The sequence below is a fragment of the Cervus elaphus genome, chromosome 1 (assembly GCF_910594005.1).
Source record: "Cervus elaphus chromosome 1, mCerEla1.1, whole genome shotgun sequence".
Lineage (NCBI taxonomy): Eukaryota > Metazoa > Chordata > Mammalia > Artiodactyla > Cervidae > Cervus > Cervus elaphus.
In genome coordinates this window covers 13,661,974-13,687,859 of record NC_057815.1, presented here as the reverse complement: position 1 = coordinate 13,687,859, position 25,886 = coordinate 13,661,974, and the positions used below count along the sequence as shown (strand labels likewise).

Below are 25,886 nucleotides of genomic sequence, written 5' to 3'. Positions count from 1 at the left end.
CTGCCTCCGTTATTCTACTCTTGGTTCCCTCCAAAGTGTTTTTGATCTCATTCATTGCATTATTCATTTTTAATTGACTCTTTTTTATTTCTTCTAGGTCTTTATTAAACAATTCTTGTATCTTTTCAATCTTTGTTTCCAAGCTATTTATCTGTAACTCCATTTTGTTTTCAAGATTTTGGATCATTTTTATTATCATTATTCTAAATTCTTTTTCAGGTAGATTCCCTATCTCCTCCTCTTTTGTTTGACTTGGTGGGCATTTTTCTTGTTCCTTTACCTGTTGGGTATTTCTTTGCCTTTTCATCTTGTTTAGATTGCTGTGTCTGGAGTGGACTTTCTGTATTCTGGAGGTCTGTGGTTCCTTTTTATTGTGGAGGATTTACCCAGTGGGTGGGGTTGGACGTTTGGCTTGTCAAGGTTTCCTGGTTAGGGAAGCTTGCGTCAGTGTACTGGTGCGTGGAACTTGATTTCTTCTCTTTGGAGAGCAATGGAGTGCCCAGTAATGAGTTTTGAGTTGGGTCTATGTGTTAGGTGTGACCTTGGGTAGCCTGTATGTTGACATTCAGGGCTATGTTCCTGTGTTGCTGGAGAATTTGCGTGGTATGTCTTGCTCTAAAACTTATTGGCTCTTGGGTGGTGGTTGGTTTCAGTGTAGGTATGGAGGCTTTTGGACGGTCACTTATCACTTAAAGTTCCATGTAGTCAGGAGTTTTCTGGTGTTCTCAGGTTTTGGGCTTAAGTTTCCTGCCTCTGGATTTCAGTTTTATTCTTCCTGTAGTCTCAGGACTTCTCCAACTATACAGCTCTGATAATTAAACTTCTAGGTTAATGGCGAAAAGATTCTCCCCCGTTAGGGACACCCAGAGAGGTTCACAGAGTTACATGAACAGGAGAAAAGGGAGGAGGGAGATAGAGATGAGTAGGAGGAGAAAAGGGGGGACTCAAGAGGAGAGAGACAGATCTACGCAGCTGTCTGTTCCCAGAGTGTTCTCGTATCTCAGACACCTACAAGGATTCACAGAATTGGATGGGGAAGAGAAGGGGAAAAGAGGAAATAGAGGTGTTCTGAGGTAGAAAACAGAGAGTCAAGATTGGGAGGGAATAATCTTCGGTTTAAAGATAGGGCTTCTCTTTTTTTTTTTTTTTTTAAGGTTATAGTGTAGTGAAGATGAAAATGAAGAGTAGTAGAGGAGTACTAGAGGACTTTAAAAGAAATAAGAGAAAAAGAAAAATAGAAAATAGAAGAGAAAAAGGAAAGAAAAAAAAAAGAAGAAAAAGGAGAAAAAAAAAGAAAGAAAAAAAAAAGAAAAAAAAAAAAAAAGAAAGAAAAAAAAAATTTTTTTTTTCCCCTAATTAAAAAAATCGTAAAAATCTATGAAAATGAAAGTTAAGGAGTAATGGGGGAGTAATAGGGAATTTTAAAGGAAAATAAAAGAGAAAAAATAAAAAAGAAAAATATAAAAAGAAAAAAAAATTTTTTTTTTTTCCTTACTTAGAAAAAATAGAAAAATAAAAAAAAAAAGTAAAAATATGTCTAGGAATTTCTCTGGAGCTGTTGCGGTCAGTGTGGGTTCGGCTCAGTTTCAGATAGCTCCTCGTTCCAGCTTGCACTTCTCGATATCTACAGGGCCCTTCCGGTGAAGTCGGTGTTTTCTTCAGGGATTTTAATCTGTTGCACCAGTCCCTTCTGAAGCGGTTCCCTTTGTTTATTTGGCTTCTGTTTGCCGGTCTCTTCAGAGGCTCATTTCCGCCCTGACACAGGCGGCCGGAGGCGGACTCTTATTCAGGTAGCTAGTTCCATTGCGCTGCTGGGAGGGGCTGACGCTGCGGGGCGGGGCTGGCGCTGCGGGGCGGGGCTGACGCTGCGGGGAGGGGCTGGCCCTGCGGGGGCAGGGCTGACGCTGCGGGGAGGGGCTGGCCCTGCGGGGGCGGGCTGGCGCTGCCGGAAGGGGCTGACGCTGCTTTCTCCGTCTGCGCTGCTCAGGCTCCCGGCTGTTCTATATGGAGCGCGCCCCGCGCTGCGCGAGGTTCCAGCCCTCGGGTGTTACACAAAAGCGCGGAAGGAAAAGCTGCGCCTGCTCTCTGTGCCTTCCCCGTCAGAGCGGTCCAGGCAGCCAGGGGCTTGGTGGGCGCGCTATCCCCAGGTGTGGCGCACCCACTCCCTTCCGCGGACCCAGTCTCAGTTTCCGCTGGCGCCAGGTGGGTGCGCGCGCCTTCCGCCCTCCGCGTCCCCAGCCCCAGTCCCCGCCCCGCGCCGGTCGGGTGCCTGCGCCCTGTGTCTCGCCGCGACCTTCCCCTCCCCCCTGCCTCCTGCCTCCGGCGGGGCTGGGCCGGTCCGCAGCCTGCGAGCTCTTCTCGGGACTTTCCCCGTCCCTTTGTTCTGCGAACGGCCGGCAGTGTGTTCCGGCCGGTCAATTTTCTCTCTCTCCTTTGGTCTCCCACAGTTCAAGTTGGCACCTCACAGAAGCTCCCCCCGATTGTCCTCAGGGCACTCAGGCCCGGACCCTAGCCCAAGCAAGGCCGCCTAAGACTCCCTTCCCGGGACGGGTCTCCGTCCTTAGCTCTTTTGTCTCACATTTTATCTTTTATATTTTGTCCTACCTCCTTTCGAAGACAATGGTCTGCTTTTCTGGGCGCCTGATGACCTCAGCTAGCGATCAGAAGTTGTTTTGTGAAGTTTGCTCTGCATTCGGTTATTCTTTTGATGAATTTGTAGGAGAGAAAGTGGTCTCCCAGTCCTACTCCTCCGCCATCTTGGCTCCTCCCCCCGGTAAGTGGTTTTATCCCTTGCTTTATTACTAAGGCCCGAGTATGTTATATAACTTCTTTGTGTTCTGTCATTGTCAGAAGGAGAAAATGGTTTTCTTCCATCCACCTTTGGAAGAAGTGATGACAGGAAAGGAACAAGCCTAATTAAAATGATAGAACTTTTACATACACTGTTAGCAATGTTGTATTTAAAAGTGCAGTAAAGAATCTATATTTGGGGGCAGGTTTTTAGGGGAAGAGTCTTTTCTTAAAAGTCTTGCTACTTCATTCAGCATGACCTTTTAGAAGGCATTGGTCTACCTTGCTATATGCTGACCCTGGAACTGGCCATAATTCTAATTTTTTTCTTGCTTGTGAGACTTTCTAAACTGAGAGATTACACTCTTTATTGTCTTTTTGTTTGACTTAGCACTGAAACCGCTTATTCGTGTATTGTTCATTAATTTAACGATAGCCATTGAAAAGCTGGTAAATACTTCAAGCTAGCTAAATACAGACTGTATTTACAGGCTCGAAAAGCTAATGGGAAATGGCAGTTTCCTGTGAAGCATGAATAACGCTGAAGAGAACTGTAGTCACAGTGGGTCAGGAGTATGAGTAGGCAGTGCAGTATGGCAATTATGTATATAAATAAGTTAATTCAAAATGAGAGCAATCTCATTCCAGCTCTAGACTTCCTGATCAAATAAACTTGGGAAATGAATTGCCTAATTTAGGCATTTGCTATTGGTGCCACTTAAGCAATTTTCCAAGTAGTTAAAGTAAGAATCATGTGTATTGGAAAGTCTCTGTTTTAGTGGCCATTTTAACCAATATTTCAGTGGTGTTTCCATTAAAAGTATGATCCAATTTACAGTATGTCCATTTCCTGCATGAACCACTTTATTTTTTTAAGAATTTTATTGAAGTACAGTTGATTTGTAGTGTGTTCATTTCTGCTGTACAGCGAAGTGACTCAGTTAAACATAAATATTCCTTTTCACATTCTTGTCCATTATGCTTTATCACAAGATACTGTGAACCATTTTATTTAAATAACTCTACATGTCTCACTTTACGGTGAGTTGTGTAAGAGAAGTATTACTGATAGTTTTCTACATATAATAGAAACCCTTTTCCCGAACTCTTCTGTTTCAGCCATAAAATGCTCACATATCTATTTTGTTTATGCAGAATTTTAGTATCAGGTCATATGATTCCCAATCAGTGAGGAATTGCCCAAATTTTTAGATATTAGTGAGAAATGGGCCTGACAGTTTAGCTTCAGGGGCCTGTGTTGGTATCATGGTTTGAGAAGAGAACCATGGGACTTGAAATATTTGTTTTAAATATTGCAAATATACCAGTAAAATCATAACAGGTCACGTTCTTGTTTTTTAGGACTTAAATGAATTTAAGGAGGTGACAACATGTGTTTTCCCCAGGTAAGCTTTCCTTGAGGATTTGCCTTTGGTTTAAAACAGCCATCTGGGCATCCATAATTACACAAAGGTATACAGTAATTTATTAAAACCATTAGATCATGGTCACAATTCAGTTTTCATAAGCTGGAAAATGGCGTAATAGCTCCACCTTGCTGATGGTTTGCTTTTACAAATGTTGATGATGTTTGTTGTTAAAATGTAAAAATCAGAATTTGACCCAAGGATGAAAATGGACAGCAGCTGCTTTTTTTCTCATCCTGCCTCCCACTGTCTGAGGGACCTGTGAGGTCTGCTTGAGTTGGCGCTTACCTGCCTTGTCTGTTGGGTGAACCTTGTCACAGTGAAGCATCCAGTTGAGGGTATTCAGTTGAGTATTGAAGACGGTTGAATATATAGTTGGATAGAGTTGGATATGTTGAGAGTAGTATTCTGTCATCGGTCAAAAACTGTCTGGCTAGAGAACTCCTTTTTCTCAACTTTGTCAGTGCCTTAGCCTGTTGGTGTTGTCCATGGTTAGTATGGTGTGTTCTGATAGATCCCACGTCAGCCGCATGGAGCCCTCAGAGCAAGAGTCTGTATCCGAGGACCTGTCTGCAGAGGACTTGGAGCAGTTGCTCTTTCAGCCAGACTGTTTCTGCCCAATTATCTGCAGTTACTCATATTTATGTGAGAGGAAATAGTATTTTCATACGAGTGTGTGTGTCTCTTTTTTTTCTATTGCAATCTCTGAAGCAGAGTAGTGAGAAATAACAGTTGTGTGAGACTGCAAATGCAGGTTTTGACCCTCTAGGATACTATATGGTACAGATCTGGATAGTGGTAGGAGAGGATGAGAGCTTGGGAGCATCAGCCCTGCAGCAGTGTTTGAGCCACGTGCAAACACATGAGGATGTTTGACTTACCCCGATGTCAGTGTGAGCCCGCGCCCTCTGGAACTTCTGTTCCAGAAGTGGCTGTGGGCTTCCCCGCAGCCTTGTGATGAAGTGCCCGGATGAGGGGACCTCATCCACAGTCCGACGTGGTGGAGATGCAGATGACTGATGTGCCTAATGCCCCCGTCCAGTATTACTCATTGGAGTAAAGTACATTTTGAACATTGCTGTCCATTGTTTACCTTTTAAAAAAATTCTTCTGTTTTTAGGCTCTTGGATACAAAATTGATGGCCAGCACACAACCTTTTAAGGTATTTTAAAAATCAGAATTATTATTGATAAATTACAGTTTGAAATTTTCCAGATTGCTGCTTACAGCTTTAGAATTCTGGTCAATTAATGAATGTCATTTTCCAATACACCTTCCCCTTAACCACCTTTTGTTCTCTGAAAAAACAAAAAAGATAAAAAAGAAATTGAGGAAAAGACTAGAAATAAATACATCAAATGTCAATAGCAGTTGTCTTTGGGTAGTGGAATTGTGAGGGTTTTTTCCTTCTGAATGTAAATTTTTAATGTTAAAACATATAATGAATTTTTGAATAGATTACAGATGCATACACTCTTTCCTTTTCCTTATTTTACATATTTTGGGTATATAGTCTAATCAAGAGAATTCAGGTAAAAATATAATCATTTGCTTCTTTCTGAAGTGACTTTATATGGCTGAGTGAAATGAATGCCAGAACAGTATAGCTTTCTGGCCAAAGGTCTGTAGATACTTAACACATCTATAAAAACTTTTCATGTGGCTGTACTTTCCATATGGTGGAAATTAAACTTGTGGTTTCTCTCTTATATTGAGAAGAAGGACTCCTGTGTTTCTTTAAAGAACACAAGGGGGCAGTACTAGGTACTTTTTTTTTTTTTTTGGTCCTGATTGTTCATGAATCTCTAGTAAATGTTGCTCTGAGACGATGACAGCTCCTCCCTGTGTTTCCTGGTTTGCAGGATATCATTAACAACACATCCCTTGCAGAATTGGAAAAGCGGTTAAAAGAGACACCTTTCAACCCTCCTAAAGTTGGTAAGAATATAAATGATCGTAGAAAGCTCCACACTCTCAATGATAATTATGGATGTCTATTATGGAAGAAAGGTAAAACTATTCTAGAAACTAAATAAATTGTACATTTATAAATTTTGGCTGAATTAACTTGCTCATACCCTTGGTTGAGTTGCTGTTTTCTAAATAAAGATGGTCTTCTAATCCTAACTCTACCTTGCACGGGTAGGATTGGGTAGCCTGTTTATTAAGAAGTTTAGCAATGGCATCTTCAGGACTTTTTGTTTCTTAATCTTGGAATTGTCCCCAGACTTTATGGGTCTTCCTTTTGGTTTAAGCGAAGACAAAGAGCTGGTGATTAATTGTCAGGGGTAGAGTGAAAATATACTTTTTGTCTCAGAAAAGCCCAAGAACTGGGTTTAGAGATGAGGAAGGAGGGGGCTTCACCTCTGCCTCCTTCAGAGGTAGCTTAGGCACTGGACAGCAGTGGTGAGGAAAACCAGAGAAGGGAGGGACGTTTCTCCGGGGTGGAAATGTTTGCCCTATCTGGCCATGGTTCCACCCATGTGTTTTGGTGAAACTTCCAGGTGTTAGTTACTTCCTTGGTTCCTGTTGATCTTAGTCATGCTGCTGGTATTGTAATTAACATCCCATTAGATGTAGCCTGCAGCTTCCTGAGAAATTGATAACAGGGCTAATGGCTCAGAAATTGACAATGGAAGGTCCTAAAGCAGCCAGGAATACAGTTATTTGCTTCCCTTTCTGGAATAGTCCAAAAAAGGAATTAAGAAAAGGGTGGGGGGAGAAAACCTAGACCTTTCCTCCAATAATATAATGGGCAGTATAATGGAAATAATTGATTTTGGAAATAAGTGTCTCAGCTGGTAGTAGAATAGAGGCCATGACTTAGTTGGCTATCACATTAAAAGAGTTTTTTTTTTAAGCTTAAAATCTAATATTCGATACTTACTGAGGTTAAAGAATTCTTGCTTAAAGAGCATTGTATTGATATAAAAACAATTATAGCTTTTTCATTGTTAATTTCCACTCATGCTTTTGATTCTGTTGTAACATTTTTGATACTCACTTACAAAATGGTTCTAGGAAATAACTATTTATGAATTACCGTTTTATCCCGTTATTTCTACATAATATTCCAGTAAGGAGAGTTTAGTCTAAAGCAGGTTCAGCAAACCTCATTCTCTCAGCATCTGTGAATATCATTGTGACCAGAGAGGCATGTCATAAAACTGTCTCTCCCATGAAGATGTGCCGTGTTTGCACGGGCAGCATTACAGCAAATTCTGATCTGTTTTTGGACTTGGTTGTGCTTTCCATCTTTGTATCTGTGAGCTCGGAGACATAGTGAAGGACACTATTGACTTGAACTGCCAACCTTGATGGGAATCTTTGGCTTTTGGGGAGGGTGAGCTGGAGTATTGTCAGATAACAATTACAGAGTGTTTACCATGTACCAAACGTGGCATGAGAGCTTTACTTAAGTGAGCTCATTTGATCCTCACAAAAGCCTCACAAGGGGGCTCTGATTGTCATTGCCCTTCTACCATGGTAGAGGCCCGGAGGGGGCAACGTGTCCCAAGATCACACAGCAGCTAAGTGATAGAGCAGAGATTCAAACTCAGACGGTGGACGCTGGGGGCCATGCTCTTAGCCATTGCTGTGAGGTCCCCAACCTCCAGGATCTAATGCCTGATGACCTGGGGTGGTGCTGATTTAATAATAATAGAAATAAAGTGCACAATAAATGTAACATGCCTGAATCATCCCCAAACCACCTTCACCCCCATGGAAAATTTGTCTTTCACAAAACTGGTCCCTGGTGCCAAAAAGATTGGGGACAACTGCTCTGAAATACCCCTTGCGTCCCAATCAGAGGAGGAGTCATGGTCACAAGAGTGAGTTATGCATGGTTGTAAATAGCATCCAACAGCATGCAGTTGGGAGGCCTAGGGCTGAGTCTTTGATAATGTAACCAAGACACTTCTCTAGTCCAGACCAAAGCCCTCATTTTCAGTGACTCTGTTATCTCAAGGTCTTGTGTGGAGAGAATTAAGAAGGAGATAGCTTTCTTTCTGCTTATTTAGGGTGTTTCTGCCGCACAGACATCTGGGTTTGGCAGGGCAGCATGCTTACCAGTCTTCATGATTTGTGATGACCTTGGGAAGACTGTGTTTTCTTTTTTCTCTTTAGAAAGTGCAGAAGGCTTTCCGAGTTATGACACGGCTTCTGAGCAGCTCCACGAGGCCGGCTATGATGCTTATATTACAGGACTGTGTTTCATCTCCATGGCCAACTACCTAGGTACACGCTGTACCTGCCTCTGTCAACACACCATGGTCCGGAGGGGACTCTTCCCTGTCTACCCTTTCCCTGGGATCCACTCAACCAATAGAAAGTGGGAGGGTTTTGAGGGAGGAGGGGGAGGGGGCTGGGTGGGGGTTGGGGAGTGCACAGGAGGAACCATCAAATGCTTACCTGGGGTTGTGGTACTCGGTCCACATGAGCACTTATTTTACCCTTGCGGAACCGTACTATTGATTTCAAGATATTTTTTTCCTTTTTTTTTTCCAAGATATTTTTTTCAGGCTTTGTCTCCTTGACTGTTTGTGATACTCTGTTTCTTTTCTTCATTAGGTTCTTTTCTTAGTCCTCCAAAGAGTCATGTATCTGCCAGATCAAAACTCATCGAACCTTTTTTTAACAAGTAAGTAATCAGAGTCCCAGGGCCCCAGCCTCCTCTCTTGGTGGAAAAGCCCAGTATCTGGGATGTTGGTGAGGGGTGACTGGGAGCTCTTGGGCATTTTTAGATAAGATATTCCTCATCTCTGGTGACTCAGATGTTTTTTGAAAAATAGAAGTTGACCTTTTCAAAAAGAATGTATTCAATATATTGGCTAAAAAAAATTAGAAAACATTATGAAAGGTAGCACATCTCTTCCAAGACAAAGGACTGACGGCTTCAGAGTTTAAATGTCCCACGAGGGAGACTCTGTGTATGTGTCTGTGTACACAGTCAGACCTATCTAACCCCAACAGGCTTTACAAGTGAGATTATTCTTCATGCTTACATTATTACCTAACTAAATAACGTCCTTTCTGTGAAGATGTTGGTTACACAAATGACTTCTGAGATAACCTGTGGAGCAGTTTTGATGGTCATTGCATCCCAAACCCTCATCTGAATGGATCCGGTGAAGTTGCACCTTCACCGTCGGAGGAAGTCAGTGTGATTGTAGGGAAACGTCTGCTTTCAGAGCATTTCCAAAGAATCTCTAGATTGTCACTTCAAAGCGAGGCTGGCGCTTTCTTGGCACAGTTGAGACTAAAGTTGTGAATGTGATCATCAAGCTGGCCACAGCCTGGCTTGGTGCCAGGGCCCCAGGCCTTCGTCTCTACCCCGGCTCTCTCCGCAGGGCTGGTTCTGGGAGGCTTAGGTGAGCCAGACAGAAGTGGGCAGCCCACATCACTCACCATTTCTGAGAGAGCCATTTCAGGGTCGGCTTGGTGACGTCATTTCCTTATATTGTATGCGGCATTTTACATGTCTATTAGTGCTTTCCCAAGTAAGAATGCCGTCTCCTCCGGAGTTTATAAATTCTGGTATCACAGTGCTTGTTCATAGGTGCCATGCTGCAGAGTCAGAAGTTAATTCCAAACATCTGGATTCCTACAGGTTTGGAATTTTTGTAGTCTGAGTTAGTGAATTCTGTCATCCTGTGGCTTCTTCCTTTTTAAATCTTTGTTCTTTTCTGTGGAAGTTCAGAGGTAGATGTGTTTGATTTTTCAAAAACATCTTTCACTTCAAAAAAAGTCTTTCAAAGAGGATTGGGTAACAATGTAGTATATATTGAAAATTAAGTTGAATTTTTCTGCATGGAAAAGTAGTTCTGCCACCAGTTAAGTTCTTGCTATCTATCCAGTTCACAGTGGGATTTTCTAGCCCCTTAACTCTAAATTGGGGGCAGTGTTTATCTTTGTAAATCTTAGGCCCGCTTATGGCATCAACCGTGGAACCTGTGAGTGACACTAAATACATTTGGATTGTGGCCTTTCTGGCATTTTTATGCATGTGATGTTAAGTTTGTCATTCAGCAGTATTTTGCAACTGGGGAGATGTTTACTTCCATTTAAATATTTAAAACAACAATCCTGCTTCTGCACTAAAATCAGCTCCTAATAAAGTCAGGTGATGGTTGCAAATGGGGGTAGATAGAGGATGTCTCTTAATATCTGTGTGGCCAAAATGAAGAGCAGTCAAAGTAGGCTTTGGTTTATAAGTTTTAAGTGAAGTGAAAGTTGCTTAGTCATGTCTGACTCTTTGCAACCTCGTGGACTGTAAAGTCCATGGAATTCTCCAGACCAGAATACTGTAGTGGGTAGATGTTCCCTTCTCCAGGGGATCTTCCCAACCCAAGGATCGAACCCAGGTCTCCTGCATTGCAGGAGGATTCTTTACCAGCTGAGCCACAAGGGAAGCCCTTTAAAAGTTTAAATAAGACTTTATATATTTCTAGATCAATTATGGGCAAAGATATTACTCAGAAGAACTGGGCAGTAAACACATAACTTAACTTTAAAATGGGACTGGTGTCCATTCAGATTATTTTTTTGCTAAAACCTAGATGCATACCAAAAATAGTTGAGATTTAGGAATCTTCCTGTGATATTGCACTGAAAATTCTTGCCCAATTTGATTTTTTTCTCTATTTTTCCCTATCTGTGAAGGAAGAATTGTTTCTTTATCTTTGAAGGGAAAAAGATCCTAGCAGGATTTAAAGTGCAAAATAAGGACTATTTTTATTCTATATTGGACTAGCTTGGTTAAGTATAGCCACCCATTCTGAACCTGTTAAGAAAGTGGGAAAAGCAGTTGCTTTTGATGTTGTGAGTGGACGCATGTTCAGTTGCTCAGACGTGTCCAACTCTCTGTGACCCCTTCGACTGTAGCCCACCAGGCTTCTCTGGCCATAAGATTTCCCAGGCAAGAATACTAGAGTGGGATTCCATTTTCTCCTCCAGTGGTTCTTCCCGACCCAGGGATCAAACACGCATCTCCTGCATCAGCATGTACATTCTTTACCACTGCACCACCTAGGAAACCAATATTGACCTCATTCTTACTTAAAGGCAGGTTTCATTTATGATATTAAACCTTGATTTTGTTACTTTTCTTCAAAATTGCTCTTGTAAAAAGCTGTGCAACAATTGCTATCAGTGTTATCTCAAGCAGTTGATTTTAGAAGAATCTAAATCTTTCTGAGGGTTTATTTGTTTTTGTTGTTATTCAGTCACTAAGTCGTGTTGGACTGTTTGCAACCCCATGGAGCACAGCATGCCTCGCTTTCCTGTCGTTACCTCCCAGGGTTTACTCAGACTCATGTCCACTGAATCAGTGATGCCATCCAACCATCTCATCCTCTGTCACACTCTTCCTCCTGTCTTCAGTCTTTCCTAGCATCAGTCTTTTCCAATGAGTCGGCTCTTTGCATTAAGTGGCCAAAGTATTGGAGCTTCAGCTTTAGTTTCAGTCCTTCCAGTGAGTATTCAGGGTTGATTTCTTTAGGGATGACTGGTTTGATCTCCTTGCTATCCAAGGGACTCTCAAGAGTCTTCTCCAGCACTGCAGTTTGAAAGCATCAATTCTTTGGCGCTCAGCCTTCTTTTTGGCACCTGGCTTTTCTCAATGTAAGCTTAACCAAACACACATATCCCTAATAAGAATTTGGGTGGACATGAGATGACTTACACGTGTAAATAATATTTTGCTTTGCTCTCACAAGGTTTATGTTTAAAAAGTAGACCTTGAGTGGAGATAAACCCAGCCTATTTCTGCATTATTTTAAATTAGCATCTGACTGTGTTAGGTGTGCCTTTTGGGGAAGCTTTACCGAGTCAGCTGTTGAGAAGATCCCAAGACAGTTGGTGCTTGAGCAGATTGCAGAGATGGAGTGTAGTACAGGGCACTTTCTAAGCCCGATTTGTCCAGGGAAATGTCCCGGCAGGACTTTGCAGGGTACCATTTGTCTCTTTCCTTTCCTGGGCTCCTTGTGTGTTTCTCCCTTCTTTTTTGGACTCAGAATGAAAGTCCTAAGATTGCTGAACGATGGAAATCGGGATGAGACCACTGCTAATGACAGGCTGTGTGCAGCGTGCTCTTCCTCTATGTTGCAGGCTCTCTGCTCAGGAAATGGTTTACCTTCTTTTATGACCTTGGTCAGTTTTCATCAATGCATAGAAAACCAGACTTAGAGAAGATCCTTTGGTCAAATCCTTTTAGGCCCGGAAGGAGCTAAAAATACTTTCTGCTTATACTTTTTATTGCACGACAGAAAGCGCATAATCAGACTTCAGTGTTATGTTTTATTAACAGCCATCTGTTTCTGCAAGACACCTTGAGCGCTCTTGTATTAATAGATAACCTTTTATGAAGGGTTTTGGGGAAAGGTTATTTTCGATTTTTCTCAGTTCTTAGAAGGAGGAAGGAAATGAACATGTATCTTATTTTGGCCAGTCTCTAAGTAGTGGGATTAAAAAGGAAGAGGTGCCTGCACTCTACTGTAAAGGACAGCTGCGTCATGCTTGGCACAAGTGTTCTGATTTTTTTTTAATTTTCTTTTAGAAGTCTCTTGAATTTGTTACAGTATTGCTTCTGTTGTTTATGTTCTGGCTTCTTGGTGATGAGGCATGTGGGATCTTAGCCCTGGACCAGGGATCGAACTCACACCGCCTGCTTCAAAAGGCAGATTCTTAACCACTGGACCACCAGGGAAGTCCCACAGCATTCTGAATTTCAACGGGAGTCTTCCTAGGATGACAGGGCCATGTGTTCCATCTAAGCTGAAGATAAGACAATTCATTTCCTCCTCTGTAAAAACAGGACTGGAACTACCCCCCTCCCATGTAAGTTATAGAAGTCACATGAGATGCTAAAGGACTTTGATAGTTCCTCAGACTTAGTAGGTGGCCAGGGTCTATTATTTTCCTTTCCTGAAGTACAAGAGAATTTGACATGCTGGGAAATTCAAAACAGTAGATATGGTAGCAGCATGTGTTTTTGTTTTAAGTTTCATGATAGAGAAGAAAATGGATTGAAGTGCTGATTTAAAACTGGAGCAAATGTGAGGCATCCACTTTCCCTGTACTCACCTTTTAGTGTTTGCTTAGGAAAAATCAGAGGACAATGAAGTCTGTCAGATTGGTACATAATAGAAGCAAGATTGCTTTGATTTGAAGCATTTTAGAAAGTTTTGTTATGCAGATGAATCCAGCAATTTATGGAAGGTTGTATAGCTACACAACACAATGATAAGTGGCGAGTAGGAGGAATGATTACGGCGCCTGAGATAAAGCACACTGATGTCATCTCCCTTTTCCTCCATGGAGAGCAGTCATGTGCGGGCAGTAAGTTCTTTCTGCTAATATGCCTGTGCTTCACCTTTAATATCAGAGAGATTTTTTAAACTGAAGGGTTGTAGAAAAACAAAATACTTCAGATCCGTGCGAAACCTCCTTTCACTGGTGCTGGACGGAACCACGCTTATTGTCTCAGTTACCAGCAGCCACCCTTCACGTTGAACCATGTCGTTCACTGGTGACCCACGTGTCCGGAAGTGCAGATCCTGCTTGTCTTTCATGAGAGCAGTACTTGGCCCCTGCAGGGCGGCTCTCACCTTACCCTCTGCGGTCCTGCCGGCCTCTTCTCATACAGAGGAGTGAGAGGCGCTGGAGCAACAGGAGGGCGAGGCCGGTCTGCCCTGCACGCGTGCTCAGGCACTCAGCCTGAGTGTCTGACTCTGTCACGCCGCTGACTGTAGCCCGCCAGGCTCCTCTGCCTGTGGGTTTTCAGGCAAGAATACCGGAGGAGGCTGCCAGTTCCTCCTGCAGTGGATCTTCCTGACTCAGAGGTCAAACCCGCGTCTCTTACATCTACATTGGCAGGTGGATTCTTTATTAATGTGCCATCTGGGAAGCCTCCCAGCAATTGCTGTTGGGTTTTAGCATCCTGGGTGAGGGAGCCAATATGTCTTCATTGAGATCCTGGTAATGTTGGGTATCAAGTCCATTGTGGTTCTATTTTTTTTAATAATTTAATTTGTCTATTTTTGGCAGTGCTGGGTCTTCGTTCCTGCTCTGGCTTTCTCTAGTTGGGGTGTGTGGGGGCTACTCTGGTTGCAGTGCTCGGGCTTCTCATTGCAGTGGCTTCTCTTATTGCGGAGCATGGGCTCTAGGGTGCTTGGGCTTAGTAACTGTGACTTGTGGGCTCAGTAGTTGCGTTGCATGGGTTTAGTTGCTCCGCGGCACGTGGATCTTCCCAGATCAGGGATGAAACCCTTATCTCCTGCATTGGCAGGTGGATTCTTTACCACAGAGTCACCAGTGAAGCCCATGAGTCCATTGTTTTAAGTGTTAGAGTAATTTCCCTCAAGAGCTTTCCAGCTTTACAACATAAGTGAGAGGTGCAATACAGTTTGTGCTGTTGGGAAGGCCTACCTGTGACTGTCACAGTGCTCAGCATAATGGGTTTCCATATGCGTTTCATGTGTTAAAATCATTTGGTTAATTTCTCCAGTAGAACTGCCTCACTTCAGGGTCCTGTGTAGTAGAGAGCAGCTGTGGTCTGTGGGATCAGGTACCTGGATTTGAATCCCAGCCCTGCTCCTTATACCTGGACCCCCTTGAGCAAGTTACCCTCTGTGTGCCTCAGCTTCCTCATCTGTAGTTGAGAACGATGGTGCCCATTGGATAGGGTTGCTGTCAGAGTGCCACGGGAGAATGTGTATAAAATGCACAGTGCCTGACATGTCATAGGCCTCAGTCAGCTTGTCACTGCTTTGGGGACATTTATACTTTGAAGACTTCTGTTGACCAAATGCTGGGAACAAATGGAGAGCTTTTCATTTTTAAAGAAAATACCATATAATCATATCTTTAGTACTGTAGGCCTCTTATAAGGTGGGCTTTGTATTCAGTTATGAGCCTTGATCAGAAAAAAGAGGGATAGCGGGATAAAGCATGCTTGTAACTCAGTGGTGCTCAGGAAGATTTGCATGTATGTCTTTTTGCTTTTTATTTCCCCCTTTGAGGCATATGGTTAAATCTCAGTCTGGGCTGGGCAGCATTTCTAGTTGTAGGTTTTTATTGGGAGAGGAAAGTAAAGAAGTAGCATTTACTAAGTGACCCTTTGAAAGTGGTTTCTTTTTTTTTTTTTTAACAGCTTTATTGGGATATAAATTTGCACGCCATGCAATTCACCCATTTAAAGTGTACAATTCAGTGGTTTGGGGTATGTGACATTATGCATTTTTTAAAAAAAATTATGGTAAACTATATGTAACATACAAGTTGCCATTTTAACGATTTTTAAGCGTACAATTCAGTGGCAGTGTTGCACAGTTGCCACCACTATCTGTTTCCAGAACTTTTTCCTCACCCCAAACAAACTCTGTGGTCATTAGGCAGTAATTCCCCATCCCCCTGCTCCCCTCAGCCCCAGGTAAACCTCTCACCTGCTTTTCTGTCGATGCATTTGTCCTTTTGTGAGCTGTTTCTTCTTGAGCAACTCATTGCTTCAGTGAGATCTTAATCTATTGAAACAGTACCTTGGGTTTCCCAAATCAGTAGGATGGAAATAATCTCCAAGCATTGGCTTGGTTTGATTGCCCTGAAAGTGACGCCCTGATTCTCATGAAGGTGAAGGACAAGGTGAGCCTGCCTTGAGCGTGGGGCTTCTTAAGGCTGGAAACTAGTGCTTGTTTGCAAACTAGTCGTTGAGTTCTCCCAGCAAGGGGTGCTTGCCTCAGACTGATACTGCCTTACCTAATTTCTGCCGTGCAACCTTATTTTCCCAAGATTGATCAGGCAAGCTGCTTCTGTGGCTTTATCATAAGGCCACTTTCTAGAGACACCTTAAGGGAAACCCACGCCACACACCTCTGCTCGGCGTGCTAGCCCCGTGGGCCCCTTCTGCCCTTGTATTGGCTCTGGTTGCTTTAAAGTATGTGTCTCTCTAGCTTAATAACTTGTTTATCATTACAATTTGTAGAGGTTAGAAAAAATCAGTCCCTGGATATATGTTTAAGCAGCTTGCCTCCTTCTTAGCAGGATATCATTTTAGTTTCCTGTGATTCCTATTTGAATCTCCACAAGCGTGGTAGGTGACCTGAAACAACAGACATTTATTCTTTCACAGTTCTGGAGGCCAGAAGTTTGAAGTTAAGGTATAGGTGTGGCTGTGCTTCTCCCACAGGCTCTGGGAAGGATCTGTTCCTTGCCTCTCTAGCGCCTGGGGATGCTGACACTCCCTGGCTAGTCACCATGTCACTCCAGTCTCTGCCTCCCCCTCTGTGTGTATCCTGTCTCCCTCTTTCTTTTGTAAGGACAGTTGTGATGGTATTTAGGGTTCACTTGGATAGTTTAAGATATGTCCTCATGTAAGGTCCTTAACCTAATTTCTAGTTCCATCTGCTAAGATCCTTTTTTCAAATAAGGCAGCATTCAGAGGCTCTGGGAGTTAGGCTGTGGACCTCGCTTTCTGGAGGCCTGTTTATAGGCATGTTGGTAGTAAAGCCCGTGTTCTTAGGTAGTCCTTGCCTTGCCTTGGCCCTGGCTGTAAGCAGATAGGTCATGGTTATTTCCAAGTCTGTTTCACAGTTAATTTATATGAGTCAGAGGTTAGCAATTTACCCTAAGAAATTTGCAAGAAAAGAAGTGAAGAGAGGTGAAGTTGCTTAGTCCTGTCCGACTCTTTGCAACCCCATGAACTGTAGCCCGCCAGACTCTTCTATCCATGGGATTTTTCAGGCAAGAATACTGGAGTGGGTTGCCATTTCCTTCTCCAGGGGATCTTCCCAACCCAGGGATCAAACCCAGGTCTCCTGCATTGTAAGCAGACTCCTTACTGGTTGAGCCATGAAGGAGTTTAGACTAGCTGCCAAATATCTTCTCCACTGAACATCTTCCATGGTTCAGAGTGTTTCACCCACAGCGACTATAATTTCTGACAGCATCCCTGAGGAGGTAGGTAATAAGGTCCCCCATTTGCAAGCTGAGGCCATCTGCCGCGGGCCCCAGAAACAGTTGAGTCAGGGACAACCCAGGTCTGTCCTCAGCTGGGGATAGGATTCTTCCTCCAAAGCATCATTCTCTAAAAGAGACAGCTCAACAGTTAGTAGGACATTTTCTTAAGAGACACTGCTAGTATCGCTGAAAGATTTCTTTCTCTGCATGTTTGGTTTGGGCAGTGATTCTAAAAGATGTTGACTTGGACCACCGGATCGACTGCGACCAGTTTCCTCTGACATTTTACAATCTGCTGTTTTATAGGTCCAGCAGACGTTGCCTTTGTACAGTGTTTAGTTTAACACTTTTATTTGATGTAATTTGATATGGTTCATTTGATGGAGACTGTTTAAACATGCTGCTGACTTTCTTTCCTTTTGCCTTTCTTCCCCGCACTGTCCCCCCTCCCCCCCCACACACACTTGTTTCTTGCATTACATCTCTGAGAAGGGACATGAGTTGGCTTTGGGACAAATGTTGGGTAACTCTCTATTTGTCAAGATATCAAGTGACTAGATTGGAAATTGCACGTGCACCCCTCTTCCCCCCACCCTGAGTGAAATGAAAATAACTGGTGCCACAAGGACTCTCCTCTACCCAGTGGTTGCCCTCTTATTTTACACAAGAGCTTTAGTGAGCAAAATAAGTGAGCTTATTTTGTGAGAGATGTCTGCATGCTTCCTATCCTGGATGATAAAATTAGTTTTTTATGGCGCATAAATATGTATAATGATGAGCCTTTGCATACACGGTTCTCATGAAGTGCTTTTTACTGCTGTGCCCTGAAGGAAATACCGAGACCATTTGCAAGAACAGTAGAGCTGGCAGTCGTTAAGGGTTTCAATTTTCCTCTGGAAGGCTTGGGACTTGGAGTTAGGTGCAAATTAATTCACCACTCAAATCGTGTTGAGATGAGATTGTACTCAGCATCTCCGTATTCCGGTCTGTAGTGGCATAAGAGGAGTACAGTTTTGCTTGGAAATCTGTTCTTTGAGGCAGAGCTTTTTAGGAAGAGATATGTAGTCTTGAAGAAATGCGCATGTTTACTCATTAAATGAAATACTGAGTTTCTAGGTGGAAGAATGAAAAGTTTGGGGCCTGGAGGGTTTTCCTTTTGCTCAGGCAGAACCAGAGTAAACACTGTCCTCTCTTATGAAGACAGGCTGTGACATCAGAAATCCTAGATCATCCAGGCCTGTGTGTGTGTGTACAGATCTGACCTTACAGGAAATAAAGGTCCTGTATTCAGACACCATTATCTCACTCACCCCTAGGATGGGCCGATTCACAGGGTTTCCCTGATGGTGATCTTGGTGTGTGGGGGGCAGGTGTGACCGTGAGGCCGGAGGCCTGGGAGCAGCTGGTTCTGCGCTGCAGACGTGGGAAGGTTGTCCTCTGACCTGTAGCAGCATGGCTCTCTTCTCTGCTCCTTCATCCTGGTTGCTTTCCTCAGTCCACCCAAAGCTCTTCTCAGAGAGCAGCCTCATTTCTTATATCTGGACTCTGCCCCGTTGCACGAAGCTATAATTTAATCAGCCCTTAGAGCATTGCCAAAAAAGCCAACAAAAGCCTATATCTGAGATCTTACATCCCGAGTTCTTGCACTAGAGGTGGTTGAGGACGCGAGTCCTCATTTGTCCCTTAGAGGCTCCTGCGGGGACTGTAGGCTCAGTTTCACATGAGGCTGTGGGAAGAGCTCAGGTTAAAAGCCGATGTGAAGGGGGTATGGGCTTCCCAGGTGACATCAGTGGTAAAGAACCCGCCTGCCTGCCAGTGCAGGAGATGTAAGAGACGTGGGTTCAATCTCTGGGTCAAGAAGATCCCCCGGAGGAAGAAATGGCAAGTCGCTCCAATATTCTCGCCTGGAGAATTCCACGGACAGAGGAGCCCAGCGAGGTTGCACAGTTGGACACGACTGAAGCGACTTAGCTCACACGCACGTGAGGGGGTACCTGGCAAAGAGATGGTGAGGCCCTTAGTGTAAGACTGGTAATGGGGAAACTTTGGGTCTGAATCTGTCTCTACTCCCATGCTGGCCAAGGGTAAGCCGCCGGAGTAGGAAAAAGCTGCTTCCTCATTCCCTGTGTGATAGGACTCGGTGCCTGTCCTCTAGACGCCAGAGGATCAGAGGAGGCTGAGTGCGCCGTAACAAACACTTATTTTAGTCAGGAACCTTGTCCTTTTAAAAAATAGTATATTTTTATCCTGATTGAAACACAAATTACCCACTTGTAATTCTACCAGCCAAAAAAAAAAAAAAAAAAAAAAAAAAAAGCTGTCATTTGGTGTGTTTCCTGCTAATTTTCTATCTCTATTTCATTTGCTAATTGAGATTGTGCTGGTTTATGATTTGGTAACTTAAAAAAATTCAATAAAGGATTTTTCCAAAGACGTTAAAACCGGTGGTCAGCAGCATCGCATTGCTGGTCTTCAGTGGTTTGTCAGGTGGGACATCCTGGTCCTCTTATAACCTGACCTGTGTGTCGGGCCTTCTGTCAGGTGCACAGGTATTACTGGTTTCTTGCCAGTTGTCTCTTTTCTTTCTTCTCTTCTTTTAAATTTATTTATTTGGCTGTGCCGGGTCTTCGTTGCGGCATTCGGGATCCTTAGTTGCGGCATTCGAACTCCTGTGGGATCATGACTCGCAGCATGTGGGATCTAGTTCCCTGACCAGGTATTGAACCCAGGGCCCCCTGCACCGGGAGTGCAGAGTCTTAGACACTAGACTACCAGGGAAGTCCTGCCGATTGCTTCTTTAAGTGGCCCTGAGTACAAGTCACTGATCCACAGTCTTTTTCTGCCATCACTTAGCAGCAGTGGAAACCATGCTGCTGCAGGAGCTAAATGAACTGTTTCCTTTCATTTCTGAATAGAATTATTGGCTTTACACGTAGACTCGGTCATGCGGAATTTTAACGAACTGTAATGATCTCTTTGGTTCCCAGAGGTTTGAGCCTCGGTGCAAAATATTCCTGAATCACCTTCAGGACTTCCTGTCTGCATTTTTGAATGTTACCTTTGCCCTTCTTGTTTTCTTGAGCACAGCTGCATAAAACAGGTTAATACCAGCACTGTTTTGCCATCCTTTTTCACATTGGACAACTGCAAATGATTCAGATCAGCCACAGTCCAAGACACGCTCTTGTGTCATCAAAGAATACCCTCTGATCTTAGTGTACCTCTTTTGAGCTGCTCATTGTGTCTCATGCTTGCCAGAATTGGGGTCTGAAGCGTGTTGGTAAGGTCGGAGAATTTTGACAAGTTTGGAGATTCAGTGTGTGTGTGTGTGTGTGCCAGCCTTGGAGGCCGTATTATTGACTAAAGCTTGTGATGCGGAGGGGCTGCTTTGTTGCCAAGTTACAGAAAGGGTTGGACTTTTGCCAGTGAATTGCCAAGAGAGTAGTTTACGCCATCTTTTTTTACATTCTTCTTCAAAATGAGGGAAACAGTGGTCAGCAATTGTTTCCCCCAGTTGACATCTTGCAGAGAACCTAGTTGTTTGCCACAGTTGACCTCCTGGTTTCAGGGAATGGTGGAAGCCTTGTTATTGCTGCCTGGATGTTGAGGTAGTCCTTGGTGTTTGTTTTAATAGTTTTGTGTTTCTCTTAAGTCAAAATGATTTACTGCAAACAAATCATTGAGACTAATACCTTTTTGGAGAAGTTGAGACAAGTCATTATTACCCAACTGATCAGTGAATCATCATTCGTGGAAATTAACACAGTCTTGAACATACTTTTTTTCTGTGAACCCAGTGATTTTCAGTTCCCAGGTTCTGAGTCAGTGGGGCTTAAGTGGGTGGGGCCCGGGAATTTGCATTTCTATCAAGATGCCTATCTGGGGAAACACATTTTGATAAGTGCTCAAGCTTCTAGGCTCCTAAGAAGCTTTATGTCTGAAATGAAATTCTCCTGTGACTACAAGCCTTCTAACATAGTCTGGATCAGTGTCACACTGCCATGGTCAGAAAAGAATGTCAGCAGATGACTTTCCATGAGTGCCATGCAGCATATGGGCAGCAGAGCCGGGTGGCTGTTTTGGACATAAAGACATTGTCCACAGCCTGTTCTGTGGAGCCGATTAAGAGGCTGAGCTGAAGTCATCCAGTCTGCTGAGTGAATGACCCCGGAGTGTACTGTGCTCCACCCTTGGATCTGTTGGGATGTTTGAAAGCCGCGCTAAACAACATCGCCAGTGTCATCACAGAACATTAAAAAACTGACAGATGCCCCAAAGGGTAGAATTTATTTTATAGCATCTAGAATGTGAACATGAGTCATGTAGTGTACTGGGATAGAATCCCAGTGTACGATTGGCCCTTGTATCAGATGGGAACTTTAATTTTAGTCTTTGACAGAATCATTGTCAGTCCTTCAGAGAATAAGTGCAAAAATAGTGTTTCATCAGGAAGCTTGCAGGAACGTGGCCAGGGCCCCACACAGTCTTGTGTGTCTGTACCAAATTATAGCCACCCTGAATCTTCACTGAAATAAAAATAACATTTCCTGCAAGCAATGGTCCGAGTGTGTTTCCAATATCTGCAGATGAAAGGCCTTCTGGGAGAGACTGTTCTTCAATGCAGTTCACAGGGAAGGAGCATCCTTTCATGTGCTTGTCAGTATTTCTGCTCGCCTAGTGCATTTCTCTTACGTTAAAATGAAAACTGTTCGGTCAGATGAGCCACACATGAGGTATTTTATCAGATCATCCCAGGGTGTCAGTGTAGGCCATCTGACAGCCAGTCAGTATGAGGCATGCATGCAATGAAATGTTTTAATTTTCCCTCAAAAGGGCAGGCGGGGATGCTTCCAGAGCAGTGGCCTGCAAACTGTCTGGCCTAAAAGGAGAGGGAGGCCCTCGGCGAGTTGACTTTGGTTCTGTTCCACAGATGCTCAGCTCCAGTTTTAGAATTGGTTTCCCAGTTGCATGGGGTGCAGTCAGCCAAGTCATACACAGATTGGTTTGCGTGTTCTTCCAGGGTTTGGGGTGATTTGCTTCTCTGTAAAGCCCAAACATGAAGCTGGAGGGATGAGTGAGAAGGGCTATTAATATAATTCATTTGGAAGGGGTTTCTATTTAGTTAAAGTATTGAGTAAGCAAACAAGGTAGTGTAGGATTAACTAACTTAAGAAAAATCTTGAGTGTCTCTGCTGAGAATAAATTTTTACTGAGTTTGAACAGAAATGATACTTATAATCGAGATGAAATATTAAAGGACAAACAGCCAGTGTAATGCTTGACAAAATGTATCTTTAAAATTAAGAAAATATATATTTACATGGTGAGAGAATTGGGGAAATCTGCTTTTTAAATGTCACCCTTGTTTGTATTTATACATTAGATTTTCTAAACTTGTTGAGGCCACATGACCTTAAGAGGAAAACAGTATTTTTAAAAGAAATAAAGCAGCTGAACACTCAAACTTGTGATTTTTCTTTATATTTGTCTCCCCACAGCAGGTGGGGTAGTGCACAGGATATACGGATTGATTCTACTGGTGTTTTCAGTTGAACTTTCTCTAAGGAAATCTCTAGTTATTACCCCTGGGGCTCGCAGTTCTGGTAGCCTCTGTTTTAAGTTTAAAAAATAATCATAAAAGGATTTTTGAAAAACAAAACTCAGTTTCCCAGAACCATTGGCTGCTTTTTCTTCAGAGCAGGGAGTGGGGAGTATTTTTTATTTTTGGTTTAATGATACCAGTGTTTTACAAAGCTGTCACAATAGTATAAAATTTTGTGCTTTTTTTAAATTAAAAATTGCCCTACAAGTTACTGATGTTTTGAATTTTTTGAAAGTTATCTTGAAATTAATTCTGTTGGAATGATGAACTGTAATTTACCCACGCACATAGGTTGTTGAATCTGGAGGTTGATTTTGATTACTGGTGCCTTTGAAGGTATAGCAGTGAACATCTTGTTGATTCAGTTTTTATTCTTCTGTTGAAATTTGGGTACACAATTTATTTTTATAGTGGCTGATATGTTTCTTCAACTTTTACTGAAAATTGTTTTGGTTTTTTTTTTTGTATTTTTGGTTTAGAGTTGGGAGCCATCTCTCAATTTACTAAATGGAGAATTGAGAATTACGTGAACCATAAAATTATTGATCCTTCTAACTCAGGACTAACTCATCAGGTTCTGGTTGTCAGTAGTAATAACAACCACTTTCGAGGGGAATCTATGCTTTTATATGTCTCATTGTTTTCTGGCGTTGCAGGCGGTATCGATTAAACTGGGTGAACCAGCTACCAGATCCAGAATAGTACACTTGAGCCTAAATTAGTGAACTAAAAATAAATTTGGTTTCTTAGCCATAGGATTTGGTTTATTAAATTGTAGGCTAGGCAACAAGTCCTCAAACCGCAGAGTACCAGGACTTTTTTTTTTCTGGCGTTCACAGAACAGTGGTATTCATGCTGATGGTTCCATTTGTAAACTGGATCATGCCCTGCCTGGCTTTTGAATGCCTGGTAATAATGTGCCTTAATTGCAGGTCAGTGAAGCCAAACTAATTGCTTGTTGGGCACTTGGATTGCCTTTTTAATTTGCTGTATAATGCAGTCCCTACCAGAAATGCACAATATGCCGTTATCTAAATAAAACTCATTAAAATCATCTTACAGACAACAGAATGCCTGATATTTTGCCCACAATCTTGCAAATAAAAGCAAATTGAATGGCATTATGGAGAGCTGTAATTTAGAAGCACTCTTTTAAAAAGTGCCTTTGTATCCATTTTAAAAGTATACATAAATGACTGCTATGGTTTCTATCAGTGTGTTAGGTTTTTTGTTTGTTTTTACCAAGGATTATTTTGCTTCATGCTTTTAATATGTTTTAAATGGGAGTAATGACAGTTCACCCAGTAAGATCAGTACTCATCCAATGATGGCATTTCACTTTAAAAAAAGAAGAAAAGAAAGACATTGGTGACACATTCCTAGCTCACAAAACACCAGTCCATAGGGATTACCTTTACAATTTGTGGGGACAGTTGTTCACGGGGGTTAAGATGGTCAGTACACTGTAGGACTTGTTTTCTCTCAGTTTCTCTGGACTAACAGGGCAGCTCAGCAGAGGACTTTGTTTTGACTCTTTGATGACTAATTTTATTCATCTAGCTAATATTTATTGAGTAGCTCCTGAACTACTCCAGGAACAGCTCCAGGAACTGTTGTAGGTGTTGGGGATACCAGTTTTTGTTTTCTATTTGTAATAAATATTTCAGACTCAAGAAGTGTGCTCAGTCATGTCTGACTAATATTTAGCTCTAGAGAAAAATGTGAAGTGGATCTTAAGACTCTTCAAAATGATTTTAGAAATAAGGTAATGTAATTAAGGAGCTTCTACAAAAGAATTTTCTAGATGTTTATATCAGCTGGTTTTTTTTTTTTTTTTTTAATAGAAGTTAGTCCATTATCCATTTTCCTTTTCTTTTGGTAGGTTATTTCTTATGAGAGTCATGGATATCCCCTATCTAAACTTGGAAGGACCAGACTGTAAGTGAATTTTTTATTTTCTCATTGCATCTGCACATTTAAGTGTGTGGTCTGGAAAGGAGAACAGGAACAGAATTACTGAAGAAAGAGCTTTATTCACTTAAAAATAGCCAGTGATTTTGTGGTTGATATGAATAGTACGCTTAAGTTAATGTTACCCTTGGGCCTTGATTAACCCATCTCTTTACTTACATTTTCCAGTTTATACATGAGTTGAATTTAAAAAAATATATATCTTCTCATCATTACTTCATTTTCACTCAGCACTCTGAGTTCATGATTTTCTGTAAAAAAAATTGTATATGTAATAGATTTCAAGATGTACTAGCTGTGTCAATAACAGTACATTTTCTGTTTTCCAGTTATTTGAGTATGTATATATTTAAGTTTTGTGGTTAGGTTTTTTTTTTTTCTTTTTGAAGACCTCAGACAACCAGGCTGTTTGAGAGGTAGTTGTTGCTTCTTCCGATTGTTCTTTTCCATTGCTGTTTTTGTAGCCTTGGTAAATTGCCTTAATATATGCCATAGGCATATAGAAACAGAGGAATTACGCTTTATACACGGTGATAATAATCACTGCAGTAGAAGTTTGAGGACATCGTCCTAGTTTTAATGCTCAAACCTGTCGTCCTCGCAGCAGTTCTGTGAGCTGAGTCTCGTCGTCCCCAGTCTGTAACCACGAGTGGCTTGAGTAGTTAGGTCTCTTGCTCTGTGTCGCAGTCACGTGGTGGGTGTGGGATTAGAAATCAAGATTGTGACAGGACCGCGTCTGTTCAAGCACATCCATTCAGTTTGGACAGTGCATTTCTTTTTTTAAGTTGGATACACATGAACGTTAGGGCTCATTTGGTAATTGCAAGGCTCTCATAATTATTCTCCAAGTTAGCTTGGCCTCAGTTTCATTGACGAACCACTGGTCAGCTGTCCGCTTTTCAGCCATCAACCTTTCATCAAAAATTTGTTTTATAGTGCAGCCTAAACGTGATCATGTCCTCCATGTGACATTCCCCAAAGAATGGAAAACCAGCGACCTTTACCAGCTTTTCAGTGCCTTTGGTAAGTCAAGCATAAGTATAGATGTCCTTTCAGGGTCCTGCTCTTCTTACGGTCTAGGTGGTCAAAGTATATAGATGGCTTTAGCTTGGACATAAAAGAGGATTAATATGCAAAGTTT

At 42.4% G+C, this 25,886-nt stretch overlaps 1 protein-coding gene across 5 annotated transcripts in view; it reads left to right on the top strand.

The window, feature by feature from the left end:
* The window catches only part of LOC122684146 (poly(A)-specific ribonuclease PARN-like), a 192,952-nt gene that overhangs the window by 103,207 nt on the left and 63,859 nt on the right, over positions 1-25,886 (top strand). For all 5 annotated transcript variants that reach the window (XR_006337960.1, XR_006337957.1, XR_006337965.1 and 2 more), the window contains exons 17-23: positions 4,153-4,196; positions 5,338-5,380; positions 6,081-6,156; positions 8,347-8,457; positions 8,791-8,860; positions 24,657-24,712; positions 25,682-25,768. Coding sequence is in view for 2 of the 5 variants with exons in the window: in XM_043888172.1 (XP_043744107.1) it covers positions 4,153-4,196; positions 5,338-5,380; positions 6,081-6,156; positions 8,347-8,457; positions 8,791-8,860; positions 24,657-24,712; positions 25,682-25,768 (487 nt within the window). In the remaining 3 variants the exon portion in view is untranslated. The remainder of the gene's footprint in view (positions 1-4,152; positions 4,197-5,337; positions 5,381-6,080; positions 6,157-8,346; positions 8,458-8,790; positions 8,861-24,656; positions 24,713-25,681; positions 25,769-25,886) is intronic.